This window comes from Scardinius erythrophthalmus (genome assembly GCF_964197995.2).
Source record: "Scardinius erythrophthalmus genome assembly, chromosome: 5".
In the NCBI taxonomy this organism is placed as follows: Eukaryota; Metazoa; Chordata; class Actinopteri; order Cypriniformes; family Leuciscidae; genus Scardinius; species Scardinius erythrophthalmus.
Window position 1 is genome coordinate 55,568,390 of NC_138225.1, and position 14,462 is coordinate 55,582,851.

The 14,462-nt window shown below is 44.1% G+C and overlaps 1 protein-coding gene across 1 annotated transcript in view; it reads right to left on the reverse strand.

Moving 5' to 3' along the window:
- Positions 1-4,570: 4,570 nt before the first annotated feature.
- Positions 4,571-14,462, reverse strand: part of ddx54 (DEAD (Asp-Glu-Ala-Asp) box polypeptide 54) — a 36,430-nt gene continuing 26,538 nt past the window's right edge. The window contains exons 13-20 of the mRNA XM_081366473.1: positions 13,235-13,456; positions 12,886-12,959; positions 11,441-11,626; positions 7,576-7,709; positions 7,312-7,425; positions 7,063-7,173; positions 6,452-6,546; positions 4,571-5,918 (exon numbers count right to left, since the gene is read on the reverse strand). Of these exons, the coding sequence (XP_081222599.1) occupies positions 5,536-5,918; positions 6,452-6,546; positions 7,063-7,173; positions 7,312-7,425; positions 7,576-7,709; positions 11,441-11,626; positions 12,886-12,959; positions 13,235-13,456 (1,319 nt within the window). The 3' untranslated portion in view covers positions 4,571-5,535. The remainder of the gene's footprint in view (positions 5,919-6,451; positions 6,547-7,062; positions 7,174-7,311; positions 7,426-7,575; positions 7,710-11,440; positions 11,627-12,885; positions 12,960-13,234; positions 13,457-14,462) is intronic.

Consider the following 14,462-nt stretch of genomic DNA (forward strand, 5'->3'; position numbering starts at 1 on the left):
GGCGTCCAATCAGAGCGTTTCACCTGAGCGACGGCTTCTAATCAGAGCGTTTCACCTGAGCGACGGCGTCCAATCGCGTTTCACTGGAGCGACGGCTTCCAACAGAGCGTTTCACCTGAGCGACGGCGTCCAATCAGAGCGTTTCACCTGAGCGACGGCGTCCAATCAGAGCGTTTCACCTGAGCGACGGCGTCCAATCAGAGCGTTTCACCTGAGCGACGGCGTCCAATCAGAGCGTTTCTCCTGAGCGACGGCGTCCAATCAGAGCGTTTCTCCTGAGCGACGGCGTCCAATAAGGCGTCCAATCAGAGCGACGGCGTCCAATACGGCGTCCAATCAGAGCGTTTCACCTGAGCAACGGCGTGCAATCAGAGCGTTTCACCTGAGCGACGGCGTCCAATCAGAGCGTTTCACCTGAGCGACGGCGTCCAATAAGGTGTCCAATCAGAGCGACGGCGTCCAATCAGAGCGTTTCACCTGAGCGACGGTGTCCAATCAGAGCGTTTCTCCTGAGCGACGGCGTCCAATAAGGCGTCCAATCAGAGCGACGGCGTCCAATACGGCGTCCAATCAGAGCGTTTCACCTGAGCGACGGCGTCCAATCAGAGCGTTTCACCTGAGCGACGGCGTCCAATCAGAGCGTTTCTCCTGAGCGACGTCTTCTAATCAGAGCGTTTCACCGGAGCGACGGCGTCCAATCGCGTTTCACTGGAGCGACGGCTTCCAACAGAGCGTTTCACCTGAGCGACGGCGTCCAATCAGAGCGTTTCACCTGAGCGACGGCGTCCAATCAGAGCGTTTCACCTGAGCGACGGCGTCCAATCAGAGCGTTTCTCCTGAGCGACGGTGTCCAATCAGAGCGTTTCTCCTGAGCGACGGCGTCCAATAAGGCGTCCAATCAGAGCGACGGCGTCCAATACGGCGTCCAATCAGAGCGTTTCACCTGAGCAACGGCGTCCAATCAGAGCGTTTCACCTGAGCGACGGCGTCCAATCAGAGCGTTTCACCTGAGCGACGGTGTCCAATCATAGCGTTTCTCCTGAGCGACGGCGTCCAATAAGGCGTCCAATCAGAGCGACGGCGTCCAATCAGAGCGTTTCACCTGAGCGACGGCGTCCAATCAGAGCGTTTCACCTGAGCGACGGCGTCCAATCAGAGCGTTTCACCTGAGCGACGGCGTCCAATCAGAGCGTTTCACCTGAGCGACGGCGTCCAATCAGAGCGTTTCACCTGAGCGACGGCGTCCAATCAGAGCGTTTCACCTGAGCGACGGTGTCCAATCAGAGCGTTTCTCCTGAGCGACGGCGTCCAATAAGGCGTCCAATCAGAGCGACGGCGTCCAATACGGCGTCCAATCAGAGCGTTTCACCTGAGCGACGGCGTCCAATCAGAGCGTTTCACCTGAGCGACGGCTTCTAATCAGAGCGTTTCACCGGAGCGACGGCGTCCAATCGCGTTTCACTGGAGCGACGGCTTCCAACAGAGCGTTTCACCTGAGCGACGGCGTCCAATCAGAGCGTTTCACCTGAGCGACGGCGTCCAATCAGAGCGTTTCTCCTGAGCGACGGTGTCCAATCAGAGCGTTTCTCCTGAGCGACGGCGTCCAATCAGAGCGTTTCACCTGAGCGACGGCTTCCAACAGAGCGTTTCACCTGAGCGACGGCGTCCAATCAGTGCATTTCACCTGAGCGACGGCTTCCAACAGAGCGTTTCACCTGAGCGACGGCGTCCAATCAGAGCGTTTCACCTGAGCGACGGCGTCCAATCAGAGCGTTTCTCCTGAGCGACGGCATCCAATCAGAGCGTTTCACCTGAGCGACGGTGTCCAATCAGAGCGTTTCTCCTGAGCGACGGCGTCCAATCAGAGCGTTTCACCTGAGCGACGGCTTCCAATCAGAGCGTTTCACCTGAGCGACGGCTTCCAATCAGAGCGTTTCACCTGAGCGACGGCTTCCAATCAGAGCGTTTCACCTGAATGCCAACAACACAGCAGATTATGAAGGGCCTCGTTTGGCAGTCGTGCCGTTTCTCCGGACAGGAGTGCGTTTCCCAAAAGCATCGTTAGCCAACTATGGTCTCAAGATGTGTCGTTATCAGCAGTTCAACGAGTCTGTGTTTCCCGAAACTATCGTTCTAACAAACATTCGCAAACAGCATCGCAGAGTTGTGTGTTTGGAGCGACAGATCTCGAGCTGTGGTTAGAAGCAGAGTTTCTTGTTTGCATGACACGTGGAGTCAATAAATCCTGATCTTGAGCAAAATAAGCAAGCTGACATTCAGTACAATCTAGCCTATATCTTTTATTTAGAATACACAAAAAATGTAATTTACATCTTTTAGTTTGTCAAAAGATTTAAAGCGTAGTTTCTGAAGAATGCGCATGTGTGAACGAGCTCTAGTGTAAGAACGAGACTATGAGTGAATCTGGAAATAAAGCAAAATAACTGAGAAAAATGAGAAATAGTCCTCAGATGTCATGTCCGTAATTTATAGCAAAACATCGAGCATTAATTAGATCTCAAACAGATTCATTAAAGAAGTAATTACTCCAACACCTGCGTGACATCATTAATCAACGGTTGAACGACCACTTTACGACAATACGGTTTTGGGAAACAGTCATGACTAGCTAGTTGATTTCTTCAACGATGAATCGCACTATGATAGTGAAGCCGCGAGTTACGGCGTTGTACGGGAAACACACCCCGGAGCGTCCGTGCCCCCGGAGCCTGATTGACAGGCTAATAATGGCTCCACTCCACATGGATAAGCAGCTCAGCGCTTCTGGAGAGGACGGCGTGTCCGGCCTGGGAACGCTGATAACTAGGAACGCTGATAAGACTCTCGCTCCTCTTCCCTGATTGGAAAGCTGGAAGTGCAGCTCTCTCTGGGTAAGCTGCTGTCAGAAGGGTTTTAATAGTTCACATGCTGGAGCTCTCGAAGGGAAAACATTCCTCCGGGGATCAGATGAATATTAAAGGGCTCATATCATACCAATCAAATGTCTTACTTTTGAAGTACAAGATCCTTGATCACCAGTCAATCCTTTCTTAACTTATGAAACTTTCTGACTTTTCAAAACGTCACACATATGGTCATCAGTCAAGGTCAGCTTGCCGTTTACCATGTGCTTTATGTATGTGCATTGATTAATATGTGAATAAAATGCTAAATTAAATCATATAAAGTGCTCGTGTCTCTTCAGAAGAATTAAGGGATGGTTCACCCAAAAATGAAAATTAGTCCATGTAATTAGGAAAATTAGTCCACTCACCCTCAAGTCATCCTAGGTGTATATGACATTCTTCTTCCAGATGAATACTGGTGGAGTTATATTAAAAAATGTCCTGGCTCTTCCAAGCTTTATAATGGGAGTGAAATAAAAAAATATATATTTTTGGAAGTCCATCAAAGTGCATCTATTCATGATTAAAGTGCTAAAACGGCTCTGGCGAGTTAATAAAGGCCTTCTGAAGTGAAGTGATGCGTTCGTGTAAGAAAAATATTCATATTTTACATTTTATCGACTAAAATATCTAGCTTCCGGCAGACGGCCTATGCAAGTAGACTTACGCCAAAAGAGAGACACTTGATGCACAACGTATGACGAACGCGGTTGGCCAGTCCTGTTTGTTTGAACCGCGAGAGGCGTCGAAGCTAACGCTACTCCTACGTCATTCATCAGGGGTCGGCAACAGGCAGCCCGTGGGCCAAAACTGGCACTACTGCTTTATTAATTTATCCAGTGTAAAACCCGGACACCGCCACACAAATGTGGGTTTTTGTTAATGACTGTCCTCCTACAGGATTTAACACAGAGTAACAGCTCACTAGCAGTTACAGAAGACACTGTAACAATCTGTCACAGGCAAATCTAGTTGAAATTTTATTAATTAATTTCTTAATTCATTCTTTGAATATATTCTGGGCCGCCATCTAGTGGTGAATTTTTTTTTTTGGCTGATGCCAAAACTTGCCGACCCCTGTCCTACATCAAACATCATCAAGTGTTACTCTTTTGGCATAAGTCGACTTGCGTACGGAGATGCGATAAGATTCCAGCAACAAATAATTTGTCTGTCAGCACCAGATACGAATTCGGCACAACACCGGTAAAAAAACAGAAAACCGTTGCTTATGTCAACAGCATAAATTTGTGTAGGCCTATATGACCAGTAAAGTCAATCAGGTAATTATAAGGTATTTTACCGCGATTGCTGTGTGAAACGGACTATTGAGTGATAACCACTTTAAGAGTTTCTCATTTCACGAGCCGTCACCTCATATTACACCATCATCATCATCATCAATCTCTTAACCAGTAGGCCTACAGCGGGACTCACCGCACTTCCTCAACACTGCAGGACACACTGGCGACTGGCGTTACGTCCGTTAACATTCAAATGTTTGCGCGGGAAGAATCCATGTGACGCATGCGCGCTGGAATCACGCTCGAAACATTGACGACACAGCTGTATTCGAAATCGCCCTTATACCTTAATTCAATATTCCCTACATTAATCCACTGACATAGTTCACTTGAAGGAGTGAATTCGGACACTGTGCCTGAAGGTCTGCCGCTTTTGCAGTTTGTGCTTCCTTTTTAATAATTATTTGAATCCAGTGCAAGTGTTATACTAATATTACATATAATTGTGTGGTAAAATGTAAAATGTTGTACATTTTATGTGAGCAGAAATGTATGTAGTCTGTGAAGAATGCCTTTTTTCCCACTTAAATAGGACCACAATCAATAAATTGTCCTGTTATAAAGGAACTATTCAATGTACATTTAGAAGTTGAACGCTTGCTTGCTAGTCACCATAAAATCAAAACAGATCTTATTTTTTATGGAATATTGCAGTGTTTGTTCTAAATGATTTATGGGCGCACATCATTATTGTGTTAATAATCTTGAATCAGAATAAGTTCCTCTTGCAGCATCTCGTCTCTTCTCTGATGATAAGGGGCGGGGCTATAACCTGTCACTCACATGAGATCAGCCAGTAGCAAACTTTTAGTTATTTTTTTACATTTGTTCTTGTTCCAGAAGTGTTTCACTCAGATACACGACACAATAGGGAAGAAAAGACAAGCACAACTCCAGTTTCATGTCAACTTTAAGAGTGAACCCTTAGCATTATTATAAACAAATTAATTGTTAAAGGGTTTCTTAATTTAATGGGTTTTGAGAACCTGTCACACATAATGTAAAACTCACAGGCTCTCCTGGTGTCACGTGTTCATGATGACACTGAAATCTAAAGACAAAAGTTCAGTAAACATCACGCCAACTGCACTGTGAGGTCTTACTGTAACTGACGGGTTTAGTAATTGTTTAACAACAACAACAAAATTTAGGAAACTGCAGTGGAAATTATTTTCAGTGGTAATGGACATTGTCGATAGTTGAACCGAAACGTCTCTTTTTAATGCAGACAAAGAGAAACATGTGCATGTAACGTTTAAGCAAAAGAATTCCAGACGTCCATCTTGTTTTCCGTGGAAGCGTGATTGTTCGTATCGACTCCTCTATTAAAGTCTCTTCCTCATCTTTCCCTTCTTGTTGCCGCCACGCCCGAAGCCAGAACGCATCACTTCCTGTAGCCGCTGCTTTCCTTTGGCGCGCAGCTTCTTCATGCCGCCGCTCTGCAGGAACTGCTGTTTAGCTTTACGCTTGCGTAGCTTAAGGATCTGATCGCGGTTCTTCAGCTCCGATCGCACACGCGAACCGCTCTCACCATGAGCTCCACCTCTTCCTCCCGACTGGCCATAAGCTCCTCCTCTTCCTCCCGTCTGGCCATGAGCTCCTCCTCTTCCTCTCGACTGGCCATAAGCTCCTCCTCTTCCTCTCGACTGGCCATAAGCTCCTCCTCTTCCTCTCGACTGGCCATAAGCTCCTCCTCTTCCTCCACGACCTGAAGAAACCACAACACAAACACACTAATACTCAAGAGAGCAGATGTCATGTGATCACTGGATGATTTTTACAACACAATCTCAACACAATCGGTGCGTCCCAATTCGCATACTATCCGTCCTAAATAGTATTCGAAAATAGAATTAGTACGTCCCAAATCATAGTATGTTGAAATGAGTATTCCAAAGATACTCGGATGGTCTACTTTTTCCGGTCAGAATCCGAAGTGCAGATCCGTGAACATGCTAACAGCTAATATTGCCCGCAACCCATTGTGCTGTGGAGGAGGATTCGATTAGAACTACAAACACAAGTGAAAAGTGTTAAAAAACTACAGACATGGAGGGCGTTTAAGCACGTAACTAAGCGACAGAGCTGTCTGTTAAAGATGACAAAGTACTATGTCCCAAAGCTTGCGTACTCTTTTGCTACACTCAAAAGCATGTACTTTTTCTTCACAAAAAGAGTACTTTAAATACTTTTATGGCGTAGTATAAGTTGGGGAATTGGGACTTAGCATTGGTCTCTTACCGCTGGAGTTCCTCCCTCTCGACGGTCCTCCAGTTTCTCCATCCGAGTCTGACGCTCGGTCATCCATCTTATTCTTCTTCTTCCATTCTTCATAACTGGACAAAAGTCAGGAAAACCAACTGACACGCAATTACTTAATTAACATAGATGGCCTTATCGCTCTACATGGAGCAAATGAGCTGTTCCTCTGGGTCCTAAAGCCAGTTCACTTCAGTATGCATTCAGATACACATGTAGACATTATAAAAAACATTTTTGGTAAAGTTTCAGCATTTTTAGATTGAATTTTAAGCATTTTATTTGTGTACTGAAACATTCCTCACATTCCATTCATTCCTAAGGGATCAAATTGACCTGTAAGGGAAGGTTTGATACCTTTTAAAATTTCAACCACAAAACTCCTCAAATCCATAAATTTTTTTTGTTTGTGTATTCGTGGTTCATGCGTGACAAAAGTCCTGGGCTTGATTGTTTATATCGTCTCTGAAATGTAAACCATCCCATCGCCCAGATCCAACCTGCTGTTAGAAATGAAGACATGAACATCATGAATTCCTGTAAAACTGCCCTGGAACGATGTGATACGAAAAGACTCTTTTCCAGAAGGATACAAGTTCTTTTTCTTCTTCTTGCCGCTGACCACCGTTCCACTCTCTGTCCTGATCTTCTTGTGTTTGTCGTCTTTACCCGTGTCACGGACGAAGCGCTTCCTCTTGCGATCCCTGCGGAGAACACGCGTGTGTCAGCATAAGAACACGTGTGTCAGGATAAGAACATGTGTGGTCAGGATAAGAACACGTGTGGTCAGGATAAGAACACGTGTGCACAGGGTCACGCGTGTAAAAGCCGGCGCTGCTCACCACTTCATCAGGCTCTTGTGTTGATTTAAAGAGTTGCTCTCGTCACCCATCAGATCCAGAACTGCAGAGGAGGCCTGATGCTCGAACGAGCCCGCATCTGCCCCGAGACTCAGCCTACACACACACACGCATTTAACAGTTTTCAAATTAACCACATTGAATACTACTACTATTACTAATAATAATAATAATAACTAATAATAATAATAATAATAATAATAATAATAATGATAATAATAATAATAAAGCAGGTGTCAGCCATACCCTCGTTCTGAGTCGAAGTCTTTGGGTCTGTACGGGATGTAGAATTCTTCATCTTTTCCTGGTAATGTTTTTTTTCTGCTGGTTTCAGTATCTTGCTTTCGTTTCTTCCCTCCCACCACCTCAGAGAACACCGTCTGCAGAGATCAGACACAGGGATATCAGACACACAGAGATATCAGACACACAGAGAGATCAGACACAGAGAGATCAGACACAGAGAGGTCAGACACAGAGAGGTCAGACACAGAGAGGTCAGACACAGAGATATCAGACACACAGAGATATCAGACACACAGAGATATCAGACACACAGAGATATCAGACACACAGAGATATCAGACACACAGAGATATCAGACACACAGAGATCTCAGACACACAGAGATATCAGACACACAGAGATATCAGACACACAGAGATATCAGACACACAGAGATCAGACACACAGAGATATCAGACACACAGAGATATATCAGACACACAGAGATATCAGACACACAGAGATATCAGACACAGAGAGATCAGACACAGAGAGGTCAGACACAGAGATATCAGACACAGAGATATCAGACACACACAGAGGTCAGACACACAGAGAGATCAGACACAGAGAGATCAGACACAGAGAGATCAGACACAGAGAGATCAGACACAGAGAGATCAGACACAGAGAGGTCAGACACAGAGAGGTCAGACACACACAGAGGTCAGACACACACAGAGGTCAGACACAGATATCAGACACAGAGAGATCAGACATAGTGCTGGGCGGTTTGACCAAAAATCAACATCACGGTTTTTTTCTAAATTATACCGGTTTCACGGTTTTTACCGGTTTTTTTATTTTTTTTAAGCATGATGGGTGTTAACCACATTTTCTACTGAGTGAGAGAGGAAATACTGCAGTAGATTTACTTATAATGCCCTATTTTATTGTCATGAGTGAATATTATAGAAACAATCCACACTAATATTAATAATACAGCAGGTTTGCAAGGCTGTTTACAAAGAGGTGCCAGCAGGACGCGCTTTAGGAGCGGCAGAAACAGTGGTTTCCCCGGTAACGGCTGTACACAAAGCAGCAACGCTCATAAACACTGCTTTATCAGGAAAGATAAAGAAAGATTCAATCGTAATAACAAAGAAACTTTTCTAAAGACCGTCAGTTCACTTCAGATACGTTAATACAGTATAAAAACACGCGCGCCGCGAGAAAAAAAGACACTCTCACCCCCACACGTCTCGTGCCCATTCTAGTCAATGCTTGTGTTTCAGATCGAAGCTTCCCAGAAGCGGCTCTCCGCGCCGCTTCGCTAAATATAGGCGCCTAGTCTATTTTGACGCACGCGTGTGGAGGACGGAATAAAACCTTGTCGCAGCTGTAATGTGCCGCAGACGTGTGTTGTAAATGAGGGGTGAGACTGTCGCGCAGCGCCGCGTTCCGATTAAAGCGACATACACCGGTATTGCGGTATATTAAAAATTCATATCGTAACAAAAATAAACACCGGTATTCGGTATGAACCGGTAAACTGCCCAGCACTAATCAGACACAGAGAGATCAGACACAGAGAGATCAGACACAGAGAGATCAGACACAGAGAGATCAGACACAGAGAGATCAGACACAGAGAGATCAGACACAGAGAGATCAGACAGAGATCAGACACAGAGAGATCAGACAGAGATATCAGACACACACAGAGGTCAGACACAGAGATCAGACACAGAGAGATCAGACACAGAAAGGTCAGACACAGAGAGATCAGACAGAGATCAGACACAGAGAGATCAGACAGAGATCAGACACAGAGAGATCAGACACAGAAAGGTCAGACACAGAGAGGTCAGACACAGAGATATCAGACACACACAGAGATCAAACACAGAGATATCACACACACAGAGATCAGACACACAGAGATATCAGACACACACAGAGATCAGACACACAGAGAGATCAGACACACAGAGAGATCAGACACACAGAGAGATCAGACACACAGAGAGATCAGACACAGAGAGATCAGACAGAGAGATCAGACAGATATCAGACACAGATATCAGACACACAGAAGATCAAACACACAGAGAGATCACACACACAGAGAGATCAGACACACACAGAGATCAGACACACACAGAGATCAGACACACACAGAGATCAGACACACACAGAGATCAGACACACAGAGATCAGACACACACAGAGATCAGACACACACAGAGATCAGACATCAGACACACACAGAGATCAGACACACACAGAGATCAGACACACACAGAGATCAGACACACACACAGAGATCAGACACACACAGAGATCAGACAGAGATATCAGACACACACAGAGATCAGACACACAAAGATATCAGACACAGAGAGATCAGACACACAGAAGATCAAACACACAGAGATATCACACACACAGAGAGATCAGACACACACAGAGATCAGACACACACAAGAGATCAGACACACACAAGAGATCAGACACACACAGAGATCAGACACACAGAGAGATCAGACACACAGAGAGATCAGACACACACAGAGATCAGACACACACAGAGATCAGACACACACAGAGATCAGACACACACAGAGATCAGACACACACAGAGATCAGACACACACAGAGATCAGACACACACAGAGATCAGACACACACAGAGATCAGACACACACACAGATCAGACACACACAGAGATCAGACACACACAGAGAGCATACACACACAGAGATCAGACACAGAGAGATCAGACACACAGAGATCAGACAGAGATATCAGGCACACAGAGATATCAGACACACAAAGATCAAACACAGACAGAAATCAGACACACACAGAGATCAGACACACACACAGAGACCAGACACACACAGAGATCAGACACACACAGAGATATCAGACACACACAGAGATATCAGACACACACAGAGATATCAGACACACACAGAGATATCAGACACACAGAGATATCAGACACAGAGATATCAGACACACACAGAGATATCAGACACACAGATATCAGACACACAGAGATATCAGACACAGAGATATCAGACACACAGAGAGATCAGACACACAGAGAGATCAGACACAGAGATATCAGACACACACAGAGATCAGACACAGAGAGATCAGACACACAGAGAGATCAGACACAGAGATCAGACAGAGATATCAGACACACACAGAGATATCAGACACAGAGATATCAGACACACACAGAGATATCAGACACACAGAGATATCAGACACACAGAGATATCAGACACACAGAGATATCAGACACACAGAGATATATCAGACACACAGAGATATCAGACACACAGAGATATCAGACACACAGAGATATCAGACACACAGAGATCAGACACACAGAGATCAGACAGAGATATCAGGCACACAGACATATCAGACACACAGAGATATCAGACACACAGAGATCAGACACACAGAGATCAGACACACAGAGATCAGACACACAGAGATCAGACACACAGAGATCAGACACACAGAGATCAGACAGAGATATCAGACACACACAGAGATATCAGACACACACAGAGATATCAGACAGACACAGAGATCAGACACAGAGATCAGACACAGAGATCAGACAGAGATATCAGACACAGAGATATCAGACACACAGAGATCAGACACACAGAGATCAGACACACAGAGATCAGACACACAAAGATCAGACACAAAGATCAGACACACAAAGATCAGACACACAGAGATCAGACACACAGAGATCACACACACAGAGATCACACACACACAGAGATCACACACACACAGAGATCACACACACACAGAGATCAGACACACAGTCAGTGTGTTTGACGCTCACCTGAATCTCGTCTTCGTCCTCGTCGGGTCGCGGTTCTGTCCTGGTTACCACGGCGACAGCGGCCTGGCCCATCAGCTCCGCTCGCGCTGTGGAGAACTTGTGGACCAGAGCACTGTCCCGGGATCGCTTGGCCCGCATCACCTCGCTGGCACTGGTTTTGTTGCTGGAGTTGATTTCAAAAATAGTCTGAGGAAACAAGAACGTGCAGCTCGACCAATAAACATCTGAACTGATAGTCAGAACCAGAACTATATTCAAAGTCTTCTGAAGTCAAACAATATGTAGGGAATGGATTTGCTTCGCGAAGGATCTCAATCTGAACTTGTGCTGCAAAAACTCATTGGTTCTCTTGACTAATCGAGACAAAGTTAGTTGTAAAGCAGGATACACTTTATTTTAAGGTGTCATTGTTACAGTGCAATTATACATTTAAGTACTGAGGAATATTAATTAACATGTACTTACTGTAAGGTTTGGGTTAGTTGCATGTGATTATGCATAATTTACTGTTATTACTACAGTAAGTACATGTAATGTCTAACAAAGACACTGTAAAATAAAGTGTTACCGAAAAACATGCAGAAATAGGGTTGGGAATCGAAAATACTTGGTCAGGAATCGGATACTTGTTACAAAATTTTAATTTCGATTCCTCTTATCAATTCCCTTGTGAGCATTTCAATATGACTTTAAACAATTCAAGCTCGAGACGACTGGCGTGCTGTTTCTTATGCTGCGCACTCATCCAAAACGTGCACATAGAAAATTTTAATGAGACTTTAAGCCATTCAAACACTGTTTTCTGTGCTGCACACGTGTGTATCAGTATATTGGATCCAAAATTCACTCGACTGACTGAATAACTTTTATTACTATATTTTAATGAATTTTATTTATAAAGTGCAGTGTTATTTTACATTTGATTAGTTTCTGAATCTGCACACCTGAAAATATTAAAACACTGTTTTTTTCAATCGTTTCTTTGTTCAGTTGTGTCTATTTGTGATGGTTTCTATTTTTTTATTACTGAGTGTTTATTGTCTTTAATAATGCTTGAAATGTATATTAGTTATGCTAGTTGTTTTCTATGGTGTTTTTAAACCACAGGCAAACACTCCTTGTGTAAGTGTTCTTTAGCCTGATGATTTGTGTTCATGATATATTTACCTTATTGGAAACAAAATTAGGAATCGATAAGAATCGGAATCAATAAGCAGAACTGGAATCGGATTCATTAAAATTCAAACGATACACAACCCTAATCACAAATAAGATTAGAGACGGACAGAGGAGATCGATATAAGCCAATAACGGCTTGAACTGCAAACTTCAGAAGATGAAAGAAAGTAATGTTGATTTCGAACAACACAAGCCGAGTAAATGATGACAGAACGTTCATTCCTGAGCCGTCAGAGAGACTATACTGAATAAAGGAATACACGTACAGATTTAGCCTTGTAGCCCTTGATGCAGTCGACCATCAGCAGCCGGTCCAGTTCCACCCGCTCCAGTCCAGAACCTGAGACACACACACACACACACACACACACACACAGAAGAGTTCAGCAGGAGTTTCTCTCACACACACACACTCACCCAGCAGCGGGTGGACGGCCATCTTGGACAGGTCTGCGCTCTTGACGCGCTTGTGACGGGCTCTCTCTCACACACACACACACACACACACACACACTCACCCAGCAGCGGGTGGACGGCCATCTTGGACAGGTCTGCACTCTTGACGCGCTTGTGACGGGCTCTCTCTCACACACACACACACACACACACACTCACCCAGCAGCGGGTGGACGGCCATCTTGGACAGGTCTGCGCTCTTGACGCGCTTGACGGACTCGGGTGACGGGCTGGGTCGGGACTTCAGATACTGCTTGTATGCGTTCTCAGAGACCCGGCGTAGAGTCTGCAGATCCAGAGAGTTCTCGTGAGCCGTCTGAAGCTGAGACTCTTCATCATCCAGAACACTCTGAGGAACCCGACCGAAAACGCCGTCCGCATCTGACGACCGGCACAGAGAGAGTTATATATACAGTACACACACATATATACAGTACACATACACACACACACACACACACACACATACACATATATACATATACATATATATATATATATATATATATATATATATATATATATATATATATATATAGTACACACACAACACAGCACACACACATACAGTAGTACACACACACATATATACAGTACACCAGTACACACACACACACACACACACACACACACACAGCACACACACATACAGTAGTACACACACACACACACACACACATATATACAGTACACACACACACCAGGCTCCACATTAAGCCTTTTCATGTGCTCGTCCTTCGGACAAGTAAATCTGTTATTTACCTCAAGAGTAAAAAAGTTGCTTATCCAGAAAACAAAACAATTGTGTTGTAAATATAATTTATTCTGAAGCAATATTATCAGCTTTGATATATTTAAATCTGCATATTGTCATATCTGCATCGTTAAAGGGCATTTCCCCCTTTAATCTTATTAAATGTGTTTTATCTTTCATTTTAAATTCCTAAATTTGATCAATAAATTAAATTTAGAATAATAAGACACTATAGAGTCAAGGCTGATCAAATTAAATAATTTACACTAAAAAAAATTACAACTGCACTAAAAAATTTTATGAGATGGTTTTAAATATTTTACAAATAAACGCTGGAAAGAATGATACTTTTAAACACGAAACTGAACCACCAGTAGGTGGCGGCAGGTGACCGTCTTAATGAGTCACTGAGTCATTAATTCAAACGATTCATTCAAACGACTGATTCATTCAGTAACGAAACACTGATGGTTCTGCTGTGATCTTTGGAACTATTTCGCTGCTGAAACAGAACAAAAACAGTCAATGTTGCGTAAAAAATGTAAATGACTTAATTTTAAATATTTTGAACTGTTGTATGAAACCAATGTCAAATTTTCAATCATGATGGTATTCAGGAAAACAGCACTCGTG